Below are 26649 nucleotides of genomic sequence, written 5' to 3'. Positions count from 1 at the left end.
AAGATGGCAGAGGATACTTTAAAAAATGAAGCTTAACTGTAGGTACAGACATTATTGTCCTCTGGCCAGTGATGACATTCTTCTAGGAGAATTGAACCACATCAGTATTGATATTCTTGTGATAAACAAAAGCAGAAGACAAGGAAGTTGTAACTAAACGAAAGGAAATATGGCTCTCAGACTGTCCCTGGAGAGAGACAAAGAGCTGGTTTCATCAAGCACCCAGAGGAAATGAGAACCATCGTTTTGTGGGACCCTTGGATTCTCTTGTTTCTGTGTCTATGATGACCATGACTAAAAAAGACCACCTTGGAGATAATTGCAGTTTGTGTACCAACATCAGTTAATGAATAAAGAAATCCGTGATGAACTTGACTAGATTGTTCAAATCGAGTTTGGTAGTTGGTGACTTCAGTGTGGACAGGGGAGAGTGTCCAGAGGGAAAAAAGTGTGTTGAAAAATGTTACTTAAGTTTGAGCGATGAAAGAGAGAATGTGGGTGTATGAGAAAGCTCTGGTACTTCTCTGAACAGTTCATGTTTTCTTCCAGAAAAGAGTGAAGGCGCTGAAAATGAAGAGCCCTGAATAGTATCACAGGAAATAAAATTGACTATATCTTGAGAGACAGGAAATGATCACTTAGTGCTGTCTCATTTAGTCCATTGATTAGTCAGAGCAAGGGTCAAAATCAACACCAAATTAGAAAAAGGGACAAAGATGGAAAGATACTGGGGACAGTCTTAACCTAACTAGCAGTCAATATAAAAACACAAGGGGGTGGGGAGGTGTTAGAAAAAGGCAAAGAAATTGACCTTGACTCTGACCTTTTCTTGTAAAAATTTAACCAATGTAAAACAAGCACTGCAAGGAGTTCATTTTTAAAAATGACTAGAAAGTGCCCCAGGCTGCAAATGTGGGACATCCTTGCCCAGTAGAGAGACATGATAATTTAATACTAGTGTTGCTGCTGCTTCTATTACTAGCATTTAAACAGAGCTTCAAAGTTTCCAGTCTATTTTACAAATATTCTCTCATTTTATTTTCACAATAAAATGGTTAAGTAATATTATTATTCCCCCCTTTTATAGATAAGGAAACTGAGATAGAGGTAAGTGATTTGCCCAGTCACACAGCTGGTTAAGTGTCTGAGCCTGGATTTGAATTTGATTCTTGATTCTATCCATTGAACCTCGTTGTAAAACAGTTTGGAGGAAGACCAACAACTGCCTCATGGCTTTGCAAAAGCACAAATGTAGGCAAACCTAAGTCCAGAAAATGTGGGGTTAGACCTGAGTCACATTGCCCCCAAGAGTGTTCCAGAGATAGCATAGTGTGATAGATAAGGTTCTGGACTATGCCCTTGCAACCACGTACAAAACTCCAAAAAACAGCACACATCCCCTTTAGGGTTCATAGTGCGCTTCCTTTACAACAGATGAGTTCCAGAGAAATGAAATGCTTTGCCCAAAGAAGCCCAGCTAATGCGTGGAGAAATGAGACTAGAATCCTAGGCCCAAGGCCACTGTTATTCCCTTTACACCAGGTTCTGCTGTTTTCCCCACAGTTGCCCAAATTGTGTCAGTTGCTGCCCTGCCAACCCCCACTATAGGTTAGAGGAGCCTGTGCTAAATTGAGTCCAATAAATATGTTTCAAATACAGAGGACATCAAGGATTTAGCCTGTCCCCTTTTCCTCAGATGATCCAGTAAAGGAGGCTGAGATGGGGTGACCCTCAGGGCTTTGAGGACTCTCAGCAGAAGGCATTTTTATGCCCATATACCCATGCACAAACGCACATCCCTGGGATGTCTGCTGTTAAAAAACTGTGGTGAAACAGAGCAACTAGAGAGCTGTGTGACCTTGAGCAAAATGGTTTCTGAGGTCCAGTAATGGTTGAAACTCCAGGGACTCTCTGGACAAGAGTCTTAGTCCCAACAGAGAGAAGACCAGTGAAAAGTGTAAGATGGCTTCACCCAGCTCTGTTACTTACTGTCTGTGAAATCTTGGATAAGTCACTTAATTTTGGGGGGCCTCATTTTCCTGGTCTGTAAAAATGGGAGAATTGGAGGAGACGATTTCCAAGGTCTCTTCTAACCCTATTTCTATTTTGCTACTATACTTGGGAGCCTGTGGGGATTCCCTGCTTCCCCTTTCCCCAAGCTCTTACTTTGGGTCAGCTCCAGGGAAAAACAGAGACCTAGGGTAGGAAGGGCAGAAACCCCTCTGAGGTTTTTACTGTCCAATCCTTTGATTTTTGCTAGTGGAGAATCCCAAACTGAACTAGGAACAAATGTTTTCGATAGTTGATGTTGATCTTCTGCTTCAAGGTTTGTCAGATGTCTCATGCAAACATTTTCTCCTTCTGACAAACTGGTGAAGTAAGTACATCCTACAGGTCTTCCTCTTCCCATTTTGCCAAGTGGAGAAATTGAGACTTGGGTGAAGTGACTTACCCACTGTCACACAACTTGTAGGTATCTGAGGGGGCTTCCTCTCTCTCAAACCCCCAGATGTAGGTCTCTCTTCACCTCATACCCCCTCATTCAAGCAACCCTAGTAGCTCCTTATTATTATAGGATCAAATATAAAACCTCTCTTTGCCCTCCCCCCACTTCCCGGGCAATTGGGGTTAAGTGACTTGCCCAGGATCACACAGCTAGGAAGAGTTAAGTGCCTGAGATCACATTTGAACTCTGTTCCTCCTGACTTCAGGCTGGTGCTCTGTCCACTGCACCAACTAGCTGCCCTCTCTCTTTGGCTGTTAAGACCCTTCATAGACTAGACCCTTTCTACCTTTTCAGTCTTTTTACATCTCACTTCTACAATGACACTGACCTTAATGTTGCTCATCGATCTCCTGCCCTCCACACTTTGAGTGCTCTTCCTCCTCACTTTTGCTTTTTCTGGTTTCCTTCTAAGCTCAGCTAAAGTCTCACTTTTTATATTTCTATTTTTCCCAGTTCCTCTTATCACTAGGGCTTTTCTCTGGGATTATCTCCAAAATATCTTGTATGTATTTTCTAATACAATTTGCATGTTGTCTCCTCTCATTATCCTCAAATGAGAAAATATTTAGAAAGTGCTTGGCATAATGCCTAGCACATAGTAGGCCTAAATCCTTCCTTCCTCTTCCCCTTCCTTCCTCCCTCCCTCCCTCTCTTCTTTTCTTCTTCCTTCCTTCCTTCCTTCCTTCCTTCCTTCCTTCCTTCCTTCCTTCCTTCCTTCCTTCCTTCTTTCCTTTCTTCCTCCATCCCTCCGTCCCTTCCTTCCTTTCTCTCTCTCTCTTTTCCTTCCCTTCTTCCCTCCCTCTTTCTCTCTCTCCTTCCCTTTCTTCCTCCCTCCTTCTTTCCCTGCATCCCTCCATCTTTCCTTCTGTGAATTCCTTGAAGTTCTGTGACTTTTCATTATAGCAAGCTGCTTCTCAGATCATAGACTGGGCAGGCATAGGCCAACTGTGGTCACTGGCAACTAGAAAGTGGTGTGTATAAACAGACTTTCCATAGGTAAATAGAGGAAACAGGAGCCATGGTTAATATCCTTGGGGAGCTCCCAGAATGGAGAGAGTGGAGACATGGCCGTTCCTGATCTGGGAGGGGGGTGTATGTGTGTATGTATGTACATGCACATACGTGAGATAGAGAGGCAGAGAGCCAGAGCCAGACAGAGACAGATAAAGAGAGAGACAGTAAGAGAGAAAGTGAGAAATAGAAAAAAAGACAGACAGAGAGCAAGACAAACCAGAGACAGAAACAAAGAAACAGAGAAACAGGCAGAGACAAAGAGACACAGAAACAGACCGACAGAGTTCAAAGAAGTTCTTTTTCAGAGAGTTCCCCAAGAGGGGATCTCTCTTTCTGGCATCCATCTCTAAATGTGATTACAGCTATGTGGGAAACCCCATACACAGACTAGCCAGAGGTAAAATTTTCAGAATTTTCTGCTGGGTTTTTTCCTTGGACTAAGAAAGTGTTGTTCCAACAGGGTTAAAAGGAAATTTTGTGATGTTGTAAAACAAATCTTTTCCTGGGAGTCTGGAGACTTCAATTCTAACTTCCAAGTCTGTCAGTAACTATGTTACTAGTTAAGAAAGAATCAGACTAGAGCTGGAAGGATATTTGGGTGACTTGAGTTTAAATCCTTCGTTTTATAAATGAGGAAACCACACAACAGGTAAATGTCTGCCCAGGGGAAGTGAAACAAACTTACAATATGGGATAAAACTGGGAAGCAGATCCATATCCTGTTTCTGGGAATCTCAGTTTGTTGGGGCAGGAGGAGGAGACTTGTACCCATCCATCCCTTGGGGTGTTTATGGGCTGGGAGGAAAAAGCAGACACTCAGAAGAAAATACTATTGGATACTATCTAGAACTGCAAGGAATAGCTTTAGATGCTCTTCTCTCTGCCTTTCCTCCCTCTTTCTTACACATTACTCAGGCTGTAGCTAAGCCATACTTGCTTACTTGCTGTCCCCTCCTGGAGCACAAGATGTCCATCTCTTTGCCTCTGTACCAGTTGCTCCCATCCTCCTCCAACCCTTGCCTGGAATGCCTGTCTTATTTCTTGCGTTCCCCAACCCTCATTTCTGTCATGACTCAGTTTTCCCCCCTCCCCACTCTATCTTAGCCCCCTCCATAGTGGTAGTGCCTTCCCATCTGAGTTTACTTTGTGATTTGCCTTATATACCTCTTAGATGGACTTCTCTGTCCATATGTTGTCTCTTTTTAAAGAGCAGAATCTCCTTGGGATCAGGAACTGTTTTATTTTTTTTCTCTGTATCCCAGCACTTAGCATAGTGCCTGATGAATTGCAGCCATTTAATAAATGCTTGTTTGATAGATATAGGTGCCATAAACAGGATGGCACAGGCGCATGGACACAGACGTACATAGCTGCAAAAGATATATAAATGCATGCATGCACATGTTCTGTTCAAGGATCCTGTGAATAGGATAGAGAGAGCAGAGGAAAGGGCCTGGCATTGAGGAGGGAGGATTTATGTGAGACTGTTCAAGGGCAGTTTGGGATTCCCCAACTATGGAGGCCAAGGGCTTGCCTTGTGGGTTGTGAATCCCTGTGGTCTGTGCAAGACGTTCCCAGGAATCGGGCCTTGGTGGAACTGTGCCCATTAGCCTGGAGCCCAGAGAATTGTTTTGTTTTATTTGAGTTTTTAAAACAATCCATTCTAAATAGTTGATCTCTGTTTAGAGTCAGAGGTAGCCTTGATGCTTTTTTGATTCCAGCTCTTTCATTTTATAAATAAAGGAAACTAACCCAGAGAATGGGAGTCACTTATCCTAAATCACCCAGGAAATTAGCACTGGGGAGGTCTAAAAAGTGGATTTTAGGCAGGATACTGGTACATATGTTGGGGGTTGCAGAAACAGATTTGTCCTGGCTGCTTCTGGTGACCTGGCAGAATAGGCCATCCTTCATCAGGGGAACCTAGATTTTGGGCTTTATGGGATAGATTATACCATCTAACCTTTAATTTACAAACGGGGAAACAGATAAGGGAATTCAGGATCCCCTCTTGGTTTCCTTCAAATTTGAGCATCCAGGAAACACCTAAGGTACATAGAATCTTGGACTAGCCCCAACTCAGGGCCAGTTGTGAGACTCCTTACCCCTCAAGACAGATCTTGAGAACCTCCCACCCATATGCTACAAAGCAGCTTCTCTCCAGGTTTTCTGTACCAGAAGAGAAACACCTCACTTGGGTTTAACTTGAATCAAGTGGAAATGCTTTAGGGTCCAAAGGGATGAGAAACTCAGATGTTCTATACTGGAAAGAGCGCTGAATTGAAGTCAGAAAGCAATTGGATTTGAATTTCAATTGCAACCACTAATTTACTTCCCTCTTTCCTGAGTCTCAGTTTCCTTGAGGAAGGAATATGGTACTAGATGATCTTTGTTTCTTTCTAGTTCTAGGTCTTGAGAGTATTTTTACCAAACAAAAGTTAGCCAAAGTAAGAAAATCATAAGATGTTCAGAATGTAAGCTCCAAGCAAGCAAACAAGGCTGTTTCCATTGTCTAGCAGGGTTCTTAGCTCAGTTTTAGGAAATTTGTTTTCAGAAACATTTTGATAATTTTTAAAATTCTGAATTGTTTTCTTTGTAATTTTATTTTGTGCATTAAAAACATAACTTTGAGAAGGGACTTGTGGCACACAAAAGGTTAAGTAGCCCTGTTCACCCATGTGTGTTGGGGATAGACTGAGCTGGGGGGCTCTCCTGCCCTAGTCTTCTGATTGTTTTTTTCCAACTTTCCTTAGGTGGGGTGGAAGGGGAAGGAGGGAGGGAAGGATGGAGGGTTGGAGTGATGGCCAGGGCTCTCTGTTGCCATGTGGATCCTGCCTGTTGACTCTGGCGGGTCTCAGCTGAGCAGCTCCCAAAGTCTGAAACCCAAGGTGGGAATGAAGCCACAAGCATGTTTGGAATCAGCCGTCTCAGCGCCCGCCTGGCGGGGCTGGCGTAGGGGCTGCACATGGAACTATTTTGCTGTATTGATGTACAGGAGGGGAAACTCCACAGCATTGTGAGGAGAGAGGGACCATGTGCCTGAGTACCAGCTTGCTATCCTTACCCCCTGGGCCACTTTCTTGAATGTGCATGGGTGGGTTAAGGTACCGGCCCCTTGGCACTGCCTGGCTTCCTGGGCAGGTCTGCCTGTGGTTATGCTGTTCTGCTCTCTCAGCAGGGTGGGTGCTGGTCTGGAAGAGCTGTTGGGGGTCCTGGCTGGGGACACCTCCAGTTCTCAGAGCCTGCCATTGATTGGAAACTTCCTGTGCTGGCAGCCCTGAGACTGACCAGCCAGGAAGGCTGTTGACCCCAGAGGTGTTCAGAGGACACAGCTTTGTATTTTCTTACTTCTGTCTCCTATGGATCTGGGCACTTTGCTAGGCACTCATGAGCTTGATGGAGAGGTAACGGACTAATTTTCCCAGGATCCAGGAGGAGACAGGTAGGGATAGTGACCATTTTTAACAGGTGAGAGAAACCAAAGTGTATTCAATAGGTGACTTTCAAGTTTTTTCCCCTCACTCTTCTGTAAAATGGGGATAATGTTCATATAACCTTCTTCCTGGTATTTCTGGGTGCAAAAGTGTTTTGTGTATTGCAAAACTCAGTCAAAATTGGAGCTGGTATTAGGGTGTATTCTTTCCCTTTCTCTTCTCCCACTGTCCCTTGAGCCCCAATTAGAAAGGGTCAAGTAGGTGCTAAATAATTAAACAGGCTGGGGCTACCTGTGTGCCCCGAGGCATGTTCATGCCAGCCAACCTAAGTAGGGATGCAATTAGATGGAGACCTGCAGGGTTGGGCCTGGACCGCCCCACCCTCCCTCTTCAGGAAGCCCTTCTCTTGGACCCGGGCCAAAGCCAGTCTGAGCAGCTCCATCTGATGGGAATTAGTTCGAACAGACTTGGGGGAGGTTGTCTTCTGTCCTCATTTGGGTTTACAGGCTGTGGGCCTGGCTGGGTATGGCAGCTCCAGAGCTGAGAAGAAGCAGAGTTTGATCATAAGGGAACATCTGTAGCAACATCTGCAGCTTGGTGAGAGGATGGTTTACAGCAAACACAATGTCAGTGGCTCAGTTAGACAGCTCAGCCCTAGAGGCTGGCACCGGGAGGTAGGGAAAGAATCAAAGAAGCTCAGAGCTGGGAAGGGACCTCATAGAACAGCCGGCCCCAACCCCCTCATTTTTTTTCCTTTGGATTTTTTTTTAAATTCTGGACTTAAACATCAAATAAAGAGAGCATTTCTGTATACAGAATAGAACAAAAGAAGATGATTGTGCATAAAACTGTTTATCTCCATTATATGCAGTTTGTTTTTCTTTTTAAGTATATAATAAATTCAACATAATTTTCAAAGTGGTCCTGCATGTCTGTGATTCCTTCTGGTTTTCCTTATGTTCTTCTCTGGACATTAAAAAAAAATAACGAATATATGTAAGTCAAGCAAAACAAATTTCCATGTTGACTATGTCCAACAATATGTATTTCATTTTACATCTTGAGTCTGTCTAGAGGTAGGTGTATCTTGCTTATCACTGCAACTTTGTTATGGTGATTGGTCATTACATTATCAGAGTTCTCAAATCTTTGAAAGTTGTTTTTCTTTAGATTGTTCTGGTTCTACTCACTTCACTTTTCATTGGTTCTTGTAAGTCTTCTCAGATTTCTCCAAAAACTCTTTTATCATTTCTTACAGTGTAGTAATATTGCATTTTATTCAAATATTCAATCATTCCCCAGTACATGGGCATTCCCCTCGTTTCCAGCTCTTTGCCATTATAAAAAGAGCTGATATAAATATTTTTAGATATGAGTCTTCTTCCTCTTTATTTTTTTTTAAAAACAGATCTTTATTGTGTAGACAAGGAAATTGAGACCCAGTTTGCCAGAGGCTACATACACAGTAACCTAATAGCAGAGTCAGTCAGGATTAGGATTAAAGTCCCTAGCTCAAAACAGAGCATTTTTCAACAGTATCATACATTGGTTTCTGGGTAGGGCTGCTTATGGTTATCTTGTTATATGATTTTAATAGTTGAAGTACCCTGCTTTCTGGGCATGGTGGGTGCTGGGCTGGAAAGAACTATTGGGGTTCTCAGTTATGCATACCCACAGTTCTCACATACTGATTTTGGAAACATCCTATGCTGGAAGCCCTGAAGCTTCCAATCTCACCTCCACTCCCTCCCCCTCCCCACCCCAAAAAAAAGATGAAAAGAGAGGATTTAGGATTTTAGGGCTGCAAGAGATCTGAGAGATCATCTTCCTCAATCTGCCCATTTTTATAAGTAGGGAAATTGAGAGTGTCAGATTAAAGTACTTTCTAGGCTTTAGAGCATACAATAAATGCTTAATGAATGTTTTTTTTAACTGATGGTCTTGAAAGGCTTCCTGGTTAGTGTTGGATTTAAAGGAATTTAAGAAAGATGTGTTGGACAGTTTGTCCTCCCCATGGCCTGGCATTAATGCAGAAGCAGAAGATGACCTCAGTCCCATTTTAGAGGGCCTTTCTAAGACACCTCCATAGTAGTGAAATACCCACACACATACACACACTTTGTTACTGTAAGGGATAGTTGTGGTCACTGAAGTTCACCTGGATGTGCTCATGGAGGTGGGGACCTAGGTGTTTCTCCCTGACTTCCAGGTCCATTATTGGCAGCTCAGAAATTGGGGGGGGGCAGTAAAGGGAAAGAAGTGATTTATTTATTACCTTGGACATAGGTTCAAATGGCTAGACTCTTGTCTGCAAATGAGAGGGACTGGGTGATCTCCAATTCCATCTCTAGCAACTGTGACTCTGAAGTGATCCCTCCCAGCTCTCAGGGAAGGATCATTCTGAGGATTGCTTTTGGAGGTTCTAGCCCTTAGCCCTGTCCCCTGCTGGGACAGCTGGCTCTTCCACATTCCCAGAGGGAGTATATATGTGTATGTATGGTAGAGTAAAAATTTATCTAGTTACTTACTCTCTCCTTTTGTAGTAAAGACAAAGAAGGGTCTTGAGGAATGAGCCTTTCTCTGTTCTCCCTTGTTCCTCAGCTCTGAGTGACTAAAAGTCCCAAGATCATGCACAGATCTTAAGATTTAGATCTGAATTGGAAATGGAATGGATGCCCATCAATTGGGGAGAATGGCTGAATAAGTTATGGTATATAAATGTAATGGAATATTATGAGCAGGTTGATTTCAGAAAAGCCTGGAAAGACTTACATGAACTGATGCTGAGTGAAGAAAGCAGAATCAAGAAAACATTGTATCCAGTAGCAGCAACATTGTATGATCGTTGACTATGATAGATTTAGCTCTTCCCAGAAATACAGTGATTAAAGAGAATTCCATTAGACTTGGGATGGAGGATAACATCTGGGAAATTGAGTGCAGATTAAAGCATACTATTTTCACTTTTTTGTTGTTTGCTTTTTCTTTTTTATGGTTTTCCCTTTTGTTCTGATTTTTCTTTCACAACATGACTGATATGGAAGTATATTTAAATTGATTGTACATGTATAACCTATATCAGCTTGTTTGCTGATTTGGGGAGAGGGGAGGTAAAGGAGAGAAAGAGAAAAATTTGGAACTCAATCTTACGAAAATAAATGTTGAAATCTATCTTTACATGTAATTGGAAAAAATAAAATACTGTTGAGTAAAAATAAAATAAAACAAAAAAAAAAGAAAAGAAAAATATTAAAAAAAAAAAAAAAAAAAAAGCAGATTTAGATCTAAAAGAGCCCTTGGAGGTTATTTTGGTTATCTACTTCCAATGCCCTCATTTTACATATACCAAGGCTTTAAGTGATTAAATAGCTTGCCCATAGGTTACACAATAGTAGAAACAGGATTCTATCTAGGGTCCTCTGACTTCTAGACCTCATCTCACTGTACCCCATGTTCTCTGGTCAGAGGCCGTTTGCCGTTCAGTAGGAACTCTGTCTCCTCCACTTTGAATAATTGAAAGGGAAAGGGGAGGGGGCCAACCGGAGACTATAGTCTGCCTATTGGGACTGACGAAGTCACAGGCAGGACACCTGTCATAGGCCCCCTGGGGACCTGCGTCTGAGTCAGACACTGAGTGGGAGGCAGGTGAGCATTGACAGGATTTCAAATGTCAGACACCAAGAGGTTGCACCTGTCCTTCCCCAGGGCAGGGGGAATGTGCTTATCACTCTGTGGAATCCCTCACTTCTTCCCTTCCTTTCCCCTAATTATCTAATTGCTTCCCTTCTCTTCCCCCTTTTATCTCTGCATTACCGAGGAGCCTAAAGCATTGTTATAATAGGACAAAGAACACTAGTTTCAAATCTTGAGAATTGAGATTCAAATATTAGCCTGCTTTTTATGGTGTTACCCAGAGAAAGTCCTTTAGCTGTTTGGCCTCTGTTTCCTGCTCTATAAAGTGAGGGGATTGGATATAGTGATCTATGTTCACTAAGAGCTTGCAATCCAGATATTCTATGATCCAGTTGATGGGGGTGGGTGACATCAGTGAGAGTGTCTCTGCTGAGAGGTTCTTGGCACTTTTTTTTATTCATATTTAGTTGAATAGGGATAGCTGAGGAGGCTTGCCAGTCTTAGCATCTACTTATCACACCCACTGAATAAGCCTTCTGCCAGGAACTGCCAGAGGGGAAGCCCGAGGGACTTCCTTCATCAGCTGCCTCAGTTCTAAGACATAGTTAGTAAGCTCCTCCCCTGGATGATATATTGAGAATTCACTGTGAAAGCACTTTCTGAGATGTCGACAAGCAGCTCACCACCATAGCAGTACCATAACTCCTGTTCAATGATCGCATGCCCTACATGAACCAAAAGTTTTTGGACTTCTGGGTATTTTAATCTTAGCTGTGTGTGTGTGTGTGTGTGTGTGTGTGTGTGTGTGTGTGTGTTCTCCTCTTCCTCCTCTTTCTCCTCCTCCTTTTTCTCTCCTCCTCCTCTTCTTCTTCCTCCTCTCCACTTCCTCCTTTTCTTCCTCCTTCTCCTCCTCCTCTTCCACTTCTTCCTCCTCCTCTACTTCCTCCTCTTCCTCCTTCTCTTTCTTCTTCTCTTCCTCCTCCTCCTTCTTCTGCTTCTTCTTCTCTTCCTTCTCCTTCCTTTTTCTTCTCTTCCTCCTCCTCCTCCTCCTCCTTTTTCTCCTCTTTCTGTCCCTGTCCTTGTCTCTCTGTCTCTGTCTCACTGTCTCTTCCTCCCTCCTCCCTTTCTCTCTTCCTCCCCCTCCCTTTTTCCCTTCCTCCCCTTTCTTTCTCTTTCTCCAAACCTTCCTCCCTTCCTTTTCCCTCTCTCTCTTCCCTTCCCCCCTCTGTAAATGTCCAGGATGAGAGGGGGGATATGATAATCCCGTTATCCTCTAACTGGGAAAAGACCATACCTGGAGTGTTGGGTACAGTTCTGAGAGCCCATTCCAGGAAGACTTTGACAAGTGGAAGGCTGTGTCTAGGGGGAGTGCAAACCGGGGTGGTGAGGGAGGAGTCTCAAAACCACACCAAAGGCGTTCAGGGTGTTTTTTAAGTTAGAGGGTAGGCAGCAGCTGTCTTCAAATATCTGAAGGTCTCTCCATGGGGTTGAAGGATTAGGTTGTTCCCAGAAGGGAGCAGTGGGATCAATGGGTGGAATTTACGGGGTTCTGGATTCTTAGCCCTGGGTGATGGGTTTCACGGGCTGGAACTGTTCCCAGAGAGGGGTGATGGGAGAACCCGGCTGCCAACCCAAATCAGAAAGGCAGGGGCTGAAGGGTGGGCCTGCCCCGTTGGCCCAAGAAGAGGGGCAACGCTGTGTGCTTCCAGTACGGCAGACGCCACTGAGATCTGAAATTTCCCTGGAATAAAATACGAGGGCTCTCAGGAATGAGCAGAAACCCTGCTTGCTGGCTTGTTCTGGGCTTTGGAAATTCATCTACAGAGATGGCAATTAGAGGGTCTGGGAGTCTGAGCTCGTTAACTCCTTTCCCCTTCTCCTTCCATTCCCTGCCATGCCTGAGTCAATAAAGGAGGCAGACTCAGAGGCTTTCTGAGAGCTATTAAGAGAGTGCCTGCCTGGTTCCCAGGGTGATCCCATCACCCTGGCACCCAATGTCATCGCACTGTTATTTGGCCATCTGGCAGCACCCTATCACCTATTACCCTAGCTGTCTCTAATGCCATCACTCCGGGGGGCTGCTACTTTGTAACTACTATTGATTGGCCCATCACCGCTGTCACTGGGTAATAAATAAAGCCCTACTTTGATTTAGTACTTTGTCATTTTTAAAGTGCTTTCCTCACAATTCTGAAATGAAAGGAGTGCAAATGATGCTCTCCCCACTTTCATTTAAAAAGGAGAAACCTGAGGCTGAGCAGCACTAGTAAATATCTTGGGGCTTGAGTCCCGGTCTCCCGTCTGCTAGTCCAGGACTTGTGCCCCACTGCATCTTGCTGCCTTCTATCCTGCTGCAGTGATCAGTGGGGAGCCATCAGAGGGGTAAGAGCTGGGACCTTTTCTCTTAGGTAACATCCTTCCCCAAGTTGAGTTCTTTGTGGATTCTCTTTAGTATTGTGGAGCCACCTGGTAAGGTTAAAGACAATTAGCACACTCATAATTAAAGGGAGTCTGTCAGAAGAGTGGAGGAGTCCAGGAAGCTGTCCCTTATGGGAAGGAGGAGAGGTATCGATAATTAATGGAGGCAGTTTAGGGCAAGGTATGAGTTAATGAAAATGGACAGAGGAGTAATTACAAAGCATGGTGGGAGCCTTTGTGTGGGGGGACAAGCAGCAGAAGGCTGGGACAGCTTTGGTTGAGTAGTTCAGGGAGGATGGCCAAGGGAAACCTCCAACTTTCGCAGCCTCACTTCAGTGACGGGATGAGATGGGTTCCAGCTGATGGGGGTATCCCCTTGGGCTGCTGGGATCATGAACAAGGATGAATCCTGTATGGGCTATTCCTAACCTCAGTACTTATTCAGTGTGTGTGTCTCTGAAGCGCTGTTGGGGGCTGGAAGTAGCCCTGTTTTAGGTGCTGGCAGTACAGATACATGTTGTCTAGGTCAGAGTATTAGAATCATCAGAATGAACTAGGAACTGACTATGTTTGGCCAGGAAGAGGAGTTTTGGTCTAATGGAAATAACACTGATTCTCAAGTCTGAGGTCCTGATTTTGCTATTACTTATCTAGTATATATAGTCATAGGATTTAAAACTAGGAGGGTCCTTAAAGGTCTGTTGTTAGTACAACCCTTTCATCTTACAGATGGGGAAACTGAGGCCCTAAGAAGTTAAAAACAGGAAATAGTTTACTTCTCTGGGCTTATTTCCCCAATTGAAAAGTGAGGAGCCTGGCCAGATTATCTCATAAAATGCCTTTAGCTCTTAAATTTTAGGATTCTATAAATCTGGTAAGGACAGTGAGAAATAATCCCAAAAGGCTATCTCTTATTTGCTTTCTTTCCTTCTTCATACCTTCTCTGATCTTTCTACTTTGTTGAGGAAGATTGGAAATTCCTATTGAATCCTTACACCCTACCTGTCCCAAATTGGTCATCCCAGGTTTCTCCCACTCACAGGCAGGGCTGGGCTGAGGGCGTGGTTGGCAGGGGTTAAATGCTAGAGTAGTGTAGAAAGAAAATTATCCTTGCCCCAGCTCAAGTTTTCTCATTTTAAAGGGCTGAGTATGGGGGAGAGAAAGGGGAAAAAAAGGAGAAAGCTAATGGGGGAGAGAAAGGAGATCATAGGACTGGATTTGGGAGTCAGTGATGATCTGGTTTCTGATCCCAGGTCGGCTCCTTGCTACCTATATGACATTGGACCAGGCTTTTGTTTTCTTATTTGGAAAATGGGGGGTAAAGGATTTTCCCAGTGCTAAATCTTAAGAACCTATGGAACTGGCATATTTAAGTACAAGAGTTCTTTTTTCCCCCTCAGTAGTATTTTATTTTTCTAGATACACATATAGTTTCAACATTCATTTTGGTAAGATTTTGTGTTCCAGTTTTTTCTCCTTCCCTCCACAAGATAACAAGCAGTCTGATATAAGTTAAACATTGAAGTATAAGAGTTCTTAACTCAGAGTTGGAGAACTATACTAATATATATATATATATATATATATATATATATATATAGTTTTTGATTGATTTCCTTTGTAATCACTTGTATTTATTTTGTGCATTTAAAAAACTGCTGAAAGGGGCTCCAAAGTTTCAAAGACTGCTAGAGGGGTCTGGGATGGCCACAAGAAGGTTGAGAGTCTTTATAGCTTTAGGGGGAATTGGGGGCTGTCACAAGACTTGGTTTCTAGTCCATTTGCTAATTCATTTTGTGACTTTTAATAACTTCTGTGGTCCTCAGTTTACTCATCTGTAAAATGGGGGAGTTGAGATAGATGACTTTTAGGATTCTATCCGATGACTCTTAGTCTGTGAAAATGACATTGGACCATTTACTTAGCCATCTCTCCAGCCGTATTCCATCTTATTCTGTGAGCTTCCTAGGATCTGTTCTTTCTCTCTGTCCCTTTTTCCATTGTAGCTGAACTAAGAACCAGGCACAGGCACTTGAATGGTAAGGGAAGAGTAAGTATCCAGTAGAGTACAGAAAGCTGGGATGGCTTCTTCATCTCTAAAGCACAGAAAGAGCCAGGGCTTCATCTGTGATCTAGGACACACTTCAGGTTTTGCTCTGGCTCTTCTCCTTCAGGAGGGAACAGATGTTTTTGCCCTGGAGATCTGGAACCTCCATCTATCTCTTAGGTCTTTGGAAGTTGGGGGGAATGACCCTCTTCTAGCCTAGGCAGAAATCCAGCAGGAACATCTTGAGAATAAGTCAATAAACACTCATTAAGCAAGCACTGGATGAAGAATCTTGATCACAATAATACAGTGGGAAAGAATGCTGGATTTGAAGCCATCGGAACTGGATTCAAATCCTGAATGCCATTTGTTAAGTCTCTTTGGGTCTTTTCTTCCTTTATAAAATGAGGGGATTGGATTAGATGCCCTCTCTATATCCAATTCTAAATCTATGGGATGATGTTTGGTCTTTTACCAACTAACCCCACTCCTACCCCCAAATCTTCTGGCTATAAATCTTTGATCACTGAACATGTTTTTGGTTTTGGTTTTTTGGTGTGTTTTTTTTTTCAAAGGATGTAAGAAATTCTTTTTCCCTGGGGTTGCTCCAGGAGTTTTCTTTTGGTAAGAGCAAGGGAAGAGGGTTCAAGGAGAGACAAAGTGACAAGTTCCTTGAGCCCTGAACACAGCCCAAGCTAGACCAGTCCCCAAACCAGTTCGTTGTCGGGGTGGGGGGGTGTCCTGTGGTTTATGTATGTGGTGGTTTATAGGAGCTTTTCAGAAGAGCCTCTGGCCCCCTAGAGGGGCAGCCTCATTGTCTGAGGGGCAATCACGATGGAAGGAAACAAGACCCGAGGCAGGAAGCAGGAGGGGCTGGAGTCCATTCCAACTTTTATACATCCACTCCTTGATGCTCAATGAGCAAAGTCCCCAAAGCAGTTGGGAAACAGCTCTTTCTGCACTTCTACCCCTGCTTCCATTCCTAGCCTGGCCCAGATAATTCAATTCAACAAATTCTGCAAACATTTACTAAGTGCCTCCTGCAGCCTAACCTTTTAGCGGTCTGTAATTGTTTCCTGTGTGTTTTGTCCCCCCAGTCAGACCCGAGCTCAGCCCGATACTTCTCTTGTCTCCCTGCAGTATTAGACTCTATAAATGCTTGTCAGATAGATGAATGACTAGATGGATGGACGGTCCTGACCCCCTACCCCACTGATCGCGGGGCCATGGGCTCCGAGCTGTGTCCCTGGGAGTGGGAACGGGCAGCATTAGCCACACTCTCTGCTCTCTTCATCTTAGGATCAATGGTAGGCATTTGTAAGGAAGCTTGCTCTTCAGCTGGAATGGTGGGTTAGTCTATGACTGAGGCTAGAGGTCAGACAGGGACCAGGGGTGGGGCTCAATCCGGGGCCTGGGTTTTAAGATTTCGAGCCATAAGGAACCTCTAGAGATCAATTAGGTCAACCCTTTCATTTTATATATGAGAGGTTAAGCTGGTTGTTTGGGGGTGACCTAGCTAGTGTCTGAGGGACAGTTTGGTGATCCCCCAGCACACACACACATCCTCAGCCTTCCCCGTATTAGCTCCTAAAACTTAATGATTGCAGTGTATCCCCAAAGATATCCCAGATAATGAAGGCATAATTGAAGGGGAGAAGAGGCTATATGGTCACTTTTGTTGGGTATTTTCAGGAACCAGGGGCCCAGACATTTGATTATTTTACATTTGGGTATTCAGACCACTGAGCTTCCCTTAGATCTCCATCTCCCTCTGCTATAGATTATCTGCTGAGAGGGATGGAGGAGAGCTCTTAAACTGGTTTGTGCTCCTGGGCATTCTCAGTGAGGGGCTAGGAATCACCATTTGGCCTAAATGGGAGTCAGTTTGCAGTGGTGGCTATGGCTCCATCAGGGTCCAGAGTTGGTTTAGAGGTAGCAATTTAGGGGTAACTTGAATTAGGAAGGGGTACATTGTGGGCAGCCTAGAATGCCAGGCTGTGAAGGTTTACTTACCTCCTCAGGACACTGGAGGATCTGGAAAGACTTTTGAGCTGATAAATGATGGGATGAAAGTGTTTTAAGAAGATTAACTGCATCTCAGCACGAATGCTCCCTATGAAGAATGGTTGTGATAACTGCAGCTATTACTGTTCCAATTAGTGATCTGTGTAGTAAAACCTTAACGACTCCATCAGTCACTAAGATAGGGACTCTAATCACAGGGTTACAGACCATGAGGGAGAATAAACCCTTCTCACTGCCTGTAGCCCCTCTGTTCTGGCCTAGTACCCTAAAGGAAGCCCAAGGGCTTCCTCTCTCCTTTGCCCCAGAATACAGGGCAGCTTTGATGCCCACCCCCAGAGGGTGATAGTATCTGGCCCAATCCCCTTATTTTATCCAGAATACAATGAGTCCCCAAAGAGATGAAGTGAATTTTAGGTAGTAAATTACAGGGGCAGGATCTGAATCTAGGCCTGCTCTTTAAAATGCCTTTTGTAGGCTACAAGTCTGATGGAATGTGGCCAGGATGCCGTCCTGTGTGGCAGCTCTCAGGGGTCAGTAAGGTTGTGGGAAGATTATTGATGCTGAAATGATAATCCCTTGTCCAGATAGAGAATGGGCAGGGGACTGCAGGTACAGGATGATGTGTGGTCAGATATGGCCAGTCTGTTGGTTTGTTTTGCTTAGCTACTTTGTTATAAATTTTCCAGCTGGAAGGATGGGTCAGTTATTGGAGAATGACAGGGTTGTTTTAAAAAGATAAAGAGATTGAGGTCACACCCCTTCCTAGACAAAGTTTCACATGAATGGACCCAGGAAACTCATGTCTAGATTTCACCCAGATAAAGTGGAATAGAAGTAAATAGCCCCAATCCCAACTGTAGTTTGGTCCAAAGCAAATGATCAAATCTAGGGCTTCTAAAAGGAAATTTCTGAATCAGACTGAAGGACTTGGTTTATCCTTCCAAAATTCAAGGTCCCTTGAGATGCCCTTCCTGTTTCTTATACCCCGGCTCCTTAAATTTTTTCCATTCATGACCCCTTTTTGCCTAAGAAATTTTTACATGACCCCCGGTAACATGGGCATATAAAAAGTATACAAATCAAACTAATAATAAATCATAATTTTGCTCCCCCTCCATTCAGTTATGTGACCCCATGTGGGGTCGAGACCCAGTTTAAGAAGCTTTGACTTCAACATACTTAGACAACTGCTCTGTGGGATCTGATTTGGGGAAGAGGCTTGGCCCTTGTTCTTAGCTGGGGCTTGCTCTGATGGGAAGGTATAGCTCTCAGCTAAGGAAGGAGATAAGTAGTGCTTGACATTGAACCAGAAAGTTAGAGATAAAAGGAATTCTGGTGGTCCAAACTTTCACTTTATAGATAAGAAAATTGAGGCTCCCCGAGCCGAGAGCTCTGAGATAGGAAGGGACAAATGTTAGGCTCATGGGGGGGGGGGTCCTAAAACAGCCAGCTCATACGTGTCCTGACCTCTTGTCTCCCCAGAAGCCTGATGCCGCGGACACTGGATGGCCAGATCACCATGGAGAAGACCCCCAGCTACTTTGTGACGAAGGAGGCCCCTCGACGCATACACAACATGTCTCAGGACACCAAACTGATCGTGGTGGTTCGGAACCCAGTCACTCGGGCCATTTCGGACTATACGCAGACGCTGTCCAAGAACCCCTCCATTCCGAGCTTCCAGGCGCTGGCCTTCCGGAATGGCAGCTCGGGGCTGGTGGACACCGCGTGGAGCGCCGTGCGCATCGGCATCTACGCCAAGCACCTGGACAACTGGCTGCAGTACTTCCCGCTGTCCCACTTCCTGTTTGTGAGCGGGGAGAGGCTGGTGAGCGACCCGGCCGGGGAGATGGGCCGCGTGCAGGATTTCCTGGGCCTCAAGAGGGTCGTGACAGACAAGCACTTCTACTTCAATGAGACCAAAGGCTTCCCTTGCCTGAAGAAGCCAGAAGGCAGCAGCCGCCCTCGATGTCTGGGCAAGTCCAAGGGCAGACCCCACCCCCACATCGAGGAGCATGTGGTCCAGCGCCTGAGAGAGTTTTACCGGCCTTTCAACCTCAAGTTCTACCAGATGACGGGGCAGGACTTTGGGTGGGACTGACCCAGACTCGGGGTACCCTGCTGGTAGTGGGGTGGGATGAGAGGGGCAGCTGCTGCTGCTGGCAGCGGGGGTCACCGCTGAGACAAGGAAAAGATCTCTGAAGGCGCCCATCTGGGCCGGCTTGGACTTGAGCCTCGTACCAGGCTTTAGAAAGTTTGACAATGGTTCTAATTTATATCTGCTCTCCTAGTAGAGAGCAAGCAATTGTACACTTACTGAGTAGAGAGAGATATTTAAGAAATAAAACAGTCAGATAAATATTCTTCCACATAAACTTTTGTGGTCTCTATTGCTGGATGTTTTCAGGTGGGGAGGAAAAGTGGGAAAATGGGAGGACTGAGTTTTAATCTCTTTCATATTTGTGTACCTCATGGTCATTGGGGAACATGTCCGCTCACTGAGCATACCTTGGGGATGGCAGGAGCCAGAGCAGTACAACTCCATCTGTACTCTGCTTCCCCAGAAAGGGCCTAGCCCTGGTGCCCTCCTCATAGCTGGACATATCACCCAAGTGATGGCGCAACCGTTATCTCTGTCCCAAATTTCTAAATCACGCCCCTCCCCATATATATATATATATGTTTAGAAATATATATTTCTTAGAAATATATATATATATATATATACACTTAATACCAAACATTTATCCTTTTCCTCTGCCGATTCCGCTCTTTAAATATTATCCTTAAAGCCTTCAACTCCCACTGACTCCTGGCCCTTAACTACAATCCTCATTCACCACACTGACCCCTTATCCAAAACCTGCATCCCTTATTCACCCCTCCCTCAAAGCTTCGTCTCCCACACAGTCTTAACCCAAACTTAATCACTCTGTTAAAGACATCCTTGCATTCCCTTTACAATATTCCTGACAAGGATATCCAGCCTCCACTTGGAAACCTCATTAAAGTGGAATCCTCTGTCTCCCCAAGCAACCCATTCTGCTTTGGGAAAACGCTTTCTAAGGAAGTTTTATTTTCATCATCCTTAAATCTACCTTCCTATAGCTTCTTTCTGTCGCTTTTAATTTTGCCCTCAGAGGCCAAGGAAAACAAATCTAATCCCCCATCTGCTGGATAGTCCTTTTAAATACTTGAAGACAGCTATCATGTTCCCTCTAAATCTCCCTTTGTCTAGGCTAAACATCCTTGCTCCTTCAACCAGTTCTCATAAGGCATGGTCTTTGGTACCCTCAATATCCTGATAGCCTCCTGACTCCTGGGAGACAGGATTTCTCACCTTTTGTTGGAACCCCACCTCCCCAACCCATGCTTCAGAGATCAAAGATTTAGAGCTGGAAGAGACTAAAGAGGTCAGCCAGTGCAGCCCTTTCATTTTATAGATGAGGAAACTGAGACCCAGAAATATTAGATGGTTTGCCCAGGGTCACACAGGTGGTAAGTATCAAAGGTGAACTCAGAACTAGTTCTGAGGCCAGTTCTCTATCCACTGTACCAAACTGCTGCTTGTGGTGCAATCAACCAAGTCATGATTTTCTTGGTCAATTCAATTGAACAAACATTTATTGTTCACCTACTGTATGTAAAGCACTAGATTAAATATTGAGAATATAAGAAAAAATAATTCAAAAAACTTATATTCTCTGGAGGGAGACCAGATTGGGGAGGAGGGTGTGAAAAAAAAAAAAATACATGGAATGGGTAGCATATGAGCTGAATCCTGAAAAGAGATAAGGATTCCAAAAGAAGGAAATGAAGTGGGAGTGGATTCCAAAGACAGAGAAAGGCCTATATACTGAGGGAAGAAGACAGTATGTCAAGTTTAGGGACCATATAGCGGTTCAGTTTAGCTGGAAGACACTATATGAAGGGGAGTACTGGAAATAAAGCTGGAAAGGTAGATTATGGAGGAGCTCAAATAACAAATGAAGGAGTTTGTATTTTATCTTTGTAGCAATAGGAAGCCATTGTATTCTTTGGGTCTGGTTACTTAACCAGTTCTAAATAAATTTAACTGTAGCATCATCTAGCCCACATCATTTCATTATGTCCACAAAGATAACATGAGAGATTTTGTCAAAGGCCTCACTGAAATCTTAGTATGCTATAGCTAAAGCATTCCCCTGATCTCCCAGTCTAGTGACCCTGTCAAAAAAGGAAATAAGATTAATCTGGCATGACCTGTTCCTGATGAAGTCAAGTGATTCCCTCCTTCTTGGGTTGATTTCCTACCCCCACTCTGCCCCAACCCCCCCAGAGTATGAGGTTATTGGATCCTAGCTATCATGTCTCTGAACCCTCTGAAATCTGCTCTCTGAAAATCCGAAAGAACCTGCTTTCCTCTATCACAATATCATGGAATGGTCACTTGTCCCAGAAATTTCTGCTGTTCGTATTTCAGCAACTAGTCTGGTCAGAGCCCAATATCTCATTAGATGCATTCCTTTCCTGGATTCCATTATTATTTTGTTTTATTTTAATGTTTTAATTGATATATTTTGTTTTTCATCATGTGTGTTTCTTAAGGTAGTCATTTGCCATTACTTGCCCTCAGCCATGTTTTATAACAAAGAATAAAAGAGAAAAAACCTAGTTCTGGAAAGCTAATCAGCATATTAACCAATTTATGCCTGTATTTTAAATTGTGGTTTGGAAATCTGAAATTCCATTCTCAGATGCCATCTTCTTAACCAGCTGTTCTTCACTTCCCAAGTCTGCTGTTCCCATCTGAATCCCTTTTTTAAACAGCTTACAGTAATTAAAAGACCAGTTGTACTCCTAAGACCATAACTTTCTAGCCCTGGATCTCACACTCCTCAGGAATTCTTTTTGTGCTCCTTCTGGTGATATCATTTGTCACCACATGAATTTGAAGGAGTGAATAGTGGTCATAGGGCTTAATAATTCTTGAGGTTCTCCATCAAATTCTGGATACATGATCCAGAATGCAGCAGACATCTCGCTACTGCTCATGACAGCTTGACAAATGACTGCCTCGGTCCATCTTAAGACAGGAGTCCTCAATCATTGTTGCTTTTTACTTCTCCCTCTGCCTTTAAATGACCTCTCATCTGATGGAGTCAGTAGCTTCATGTTGTCTTTTTTTTTTTTTTTTTAACAAGGCAATTGGGGTTAAGTAACTTGTCCAAGATCAGACAGCTAGTAAGTATTAAGTGTCTTAAGTCTGGATTTGAACTCAGACCTTCCTGACTGGTCCTCTATACATTATGCCATCTTGCTGCCCTTTCATGTTGCCTTTCCTTGAGAAATGAGAAATTGCCATCTCTGAAGAAAGTCTAGCTTAGTCCTTTTCAGTTTCCTCTACCCACCTATTTCCTGGCACCCCTCAAAATTATTTATCTTCTGGTTTCTATTTTTAAACCCTTCTGCCATTTTTTCTTTTTATATATATATATAATAATAGCCTTTTTATTTTGCAAATACATCTTTTTGAAAAGATAGTTTTCAACATTCACTCTTGCAAAACTTCTGTTCCAAATTTTTCTTCCCCCTTTCCCCTCTCCTAAATAGCAAGTAATCCAGCATAGGTTAAACATAATTCTTCTAAATATATTTCCATAGTTTTCATACTGCACAAGAAAAATCAGATCAAAAAGGAAAAAAAAGAGAAAGAAAAAACAAGCAAGCAAACAACAACAAAAAGGTGAAAATACTATGTTGTGATCCATATTCAGTACCCACAGTCCTCTCTCTGGGTGCAGATGACTCTCCCCATCACAAGACTACTGGAACTGGCCTGAATCACCTCATTGTTGAAAAGAGCCACATCCATCACAGTTGTTCACTTGGTTCTATTCATTTCACTCAGAATTAGTTCATGTAAGTCTCTCCAGGTCTTTCTGAAATCAGCTTGTTTATCATTTTTTATAGAACAATAATATTACATTACATACATATACTATAACTCATTCAGCCATTCTCCAACTGATGCGCATCAGTTTCTTGCCACTACAAAAAGGGCTGCCACAAACATTTTTGCACATGTGGGTCCTTTCCCTCTTTTATGATCTCTTTGGGATATAAGTCCAGTAGAAACATTGCTGGATCAAAGGGTTTACTTTGACCATTTATTGATTGGAGAATGGCTTGAATTCTTATAATTTTGACTCAATTCTCTATATATTTTAAGAAACAAGGGCTTTAGCAGAACCCTTGAATGTAAAATTTCTTCCCCTGTTTATTGCTTCCCTTCTAATCTTGTCTGCTTTGGTTTTGATTTACAAAACCCTTTTAACTTAATATAATCAAAATTATCTATTTTTTATTCAATAATGTACTCCAGTTCTTCTGCCACTTTTTCAAGGAAGATTTCATTCTCTCTGATAATCTGAAATGTAGACTCTTCTAGCTCTTTCAGCTTTTGCTCTGTGAGGGAAATAAAATGCATGTCGAGCATGGGTATCTGGGGCAGAAACACAAACAGAGTACACTCCCTGAAGTATCACTACAAAATTTCTTTTCACACCATACTGAAAATGAGGTATTCAATTCTCTATTTTAGCTGGTATTTCTCACAGCTAATTGTCCCAGCAAATTGCCTCTTGATCACGCTTTAAACAAGCACTTGGTAGTTCAATTGAAAAGCTTTATTTATTTGTAGTAGATTTCCCAACTCTTCTCAGAAGAGGAAGTTAGATTGTTCACTTGTCTCTGTCTGGAAATTAGCAGGGACTCAAGTAAAATCCAGTATAAATCCAGTATCTCTTCCAACTTTTTAAATGTTCTCTTGTTGATGAGATTCTAGAAACTTCTCCAGTATTTTGACTTTTCAAAGATGAGTATTCTTCCCAAACTCTTTTCCCTCATTGCTCTTTGCTTTCTCTCAATGATTTGTTGTTGTGCAATTATTTTAGTCGTGTCCAACTCTTTGTGACTCTCTTTTGGGGTTTTCTTGACAAAGATACTGGAGTGGTTTTCCAAGTCCTTCTCCAGCTCATTTTACAGATCAAGAAACTGAGGCAAATAAGGTTAAATGACTTGCCCAGGATCACACAGCTAGTAAATGTCTGAGGCCAGGTTAGAGCTCAGGAAGATGCGTCTTCCTGACTCCACACCTGGCACTCTATTCACGGTGCCATCTACCTCCCCTTAAATCTCAATGTTGCCTATCCCCAAATCTCAGGAAATTTAAGACACTTGGATCCAGGTCAGAAAAAAAAAATGAATGGATAGCTTCTTTAAGACTTTTGGAGGATGGGAGCTTGATTAGCTCTAAGGAATCTTTAAGGGGCAAGGAAAAATAAACCCATTCCTGAAGAAAGAGAGTATCATAGAGTTTTTTGAGAATATGGACTTGAAAGACATCATTGACCGAAGGAGAAGACCTGGTGAAGGCTGGGGTGCTATGACCTGGCTTGAACTACATTCCTTGGGCAAAGCTGATTTAAAAATAGGGTTGAATGACATTAGGGCGCTGAGTTGAGGATTCATCTCTTAAGTGTTCTAACTCCAATCCTAGTATACATCTTATTACAAGGAACAGTCTCTTTTAAGTGTATGTCGACTCCATTTCCATCAATTAAACAAACCTTAAAGAACAGTGGAATTGCAAAGCATGCTAGATAGCATGTGTGAAGTAGGCAAATAGACAAAGACAATAATGAAACTGCCTCTGCCCATAAAAAAGCTTATTTTTTAGGGGGATAAAAATGTATGTAAATAGGCGAAAAGAATGTAACTTAAGGAAATTACATTTATATTAGAGCATTAACTGGGGAGGATCAGAGAAGGCTTCATGGAAGAGGTAGCAGGAGAACAGAGTCCTATAGAAAGAAGAGGATGCTAAAAGTCAGAAATGAAGAAGGACTGATGTAAGCCACAGGATACATTGTCTATTTGCATGCTGAGTTTGAGTACCAGCAGAAAGTCAATGTTAGCTGGAATCTAGAGTTTATGAGAGAAGTAATATAGAGCTGAAGAGGTAGATTGCAGTCAGATTGTAGAAAGCCTTAACTACTTGTCTGAAGAGTTGGTATTTGATCCAAAAGACAACAGAGAATCACTCACTGAAGATGTTTGTGCTTGGTAATGAGAAGGTAAGTCTTGTATCTTGCTTAGCAAGATTATTTTTTTTTTGCTAGGTAGAGGATGGATTAAAGAAAAGAGAGACGTGAGGAGCAGGAAGGCAAATCAGGAAATAACTGCACTAGTCTAGGCAAGAGACAATGAAGGTTTAAAATAAGATGGTGTCTGTGGAGCTGAAGAAAAAATCCTAGATATAAGATACTGTGGAGGCTAATCAATAAGACTTTGCATTTTGATTACATATGGAGGGGATGATGAGGGAGCAGGAAAAAAAGGATGACTGAGGCTGCAAACCTGGTGATTGGTCCCGCAACAAAAATAAGGAATTTGGAGGAGTGGATTAGGGAAAGGGGTCAAAATCATGACTTCCATTTTGTGTATGTCGAATTTTAACCAATGAAATCCTGAATTAAGAGTGTAGAAAGAGAAAAGTAGTTGGCTCATACAATTTATGATACACTTCTACATATGTTATCTCATTTAATCTTCATAGCAATCTTCTGAGCAAGTCAGCATAAGTATTATTCCTATTTTACAGATGAAGAACCTGAACCTCAAAAAATTTTCACTCTAATAGGTTCCAGACATGGAAATCAAACCCAAGTTTTATAACTTTTGGTTCAGTTCTTTTTCTTTTTTTCTTTGATTTTTAAAGTGTTTTACTTACACTTTTTTCTTTTTTTCATCACCATAACTACCCATTGACTCCCCCATCAAATAGAACCCTCCCTTGTTACCAGTACAAACAAGACAAATCAATGCATTAACTATGTCTGAAAATACATGCCTCATTCCAAACCTATAGCCTATTCCATTTCTGCCAAAAAGCTTTCTTCATCATCAGTTTTTTAAAGTCATGACAACTCAGAGTTCCAAAGTCTTTTAATGTTGTTTTTTCTTTACAATGTTGTGGTATAGATATAAATTGTTCCCCTGGTTCTGCTACCTTTATTATGTATTTTTATACATAATAATGTATAACTTTTATACATTTAAAAAATCTTTTATACAAGTTTTTCCAAATTTCTCTAAATTCTTCCCAGTCATCATTTCTATTAGCATGATAATATTTAACATTCACATGTCACAATTTGTTCACTCATTCTCCAATGGATATATACCCATTTTCTTTCTAAATCTTTGCTATTATAAAAAGTGCTGCTATAAATATTTGTCTAGGTGGGACTTTCCCCTCCATCTTTTGCCTCTTTGGGCCATTAGTGGGAATATTGTTCCACAGGATGTTTGTACAATTTAGTGACTTTTAAAGTAAAATTCCAAATTGTATTCTAGAATGGTTGGACCAGTTCACAGCTTTTCCAGCAGGATATAAGTGTGCCTGTCTTCGCACAGACTCTTGAACATAAACATTTTTGTCTTCTATCATCTTTGCCAGTGTGATGGATGTGAGGTAAAACCTCAGAGACGTTTTAATTTGAATTTCTCTCATGATTAGTGATTTGGAG

The 26649-nt window shown here is 42.6% G+C and overlaps 1 protein-coding gene across 1 annotated transcript in view; it reads left to right on the top strand.

Annotated features, from left to right (window-relative positions):
• Positions 1 to 19452, top strand: part of HS3ST6 (heparan sulfate-glucosamine 3-sulfotransferase 6) — a 34288-nt gene extending 14836 nt beyond the window's left edge. Inside the window, exon 2 of the mRNA XM_012543245.3 lies at positions 18560 to 19452. Within this exon, the coding sequence (XP_012398699.2) occupies positions 18560 to 19178 (619 nt within the window). The 3' untranslated portion in view covers positions 19179 to 19452. The remainder of the gene's footprint in view (positions 1 to 18559) is intronic.
• Positions 19453 to 26649: the final 7197 nt, after the last annotated feature.

This window comes from Sarcophilus harrisii, chromosome 1, assembly GCF_902635505.1.
Source record: "Sarcophilus harrisii chromosome 1, mSarHar1.11, whole genome shotgun sequence".
NCBI lineage: Eukaryota > Metazoa > Chordata > Mammalia > Dasyuromorphia > Dasyuridae > Sarcophilus > Sarcophilus harrisii.
This window is presented reverse-complemented; position numbering and strand designations above follow the sequence as displayed.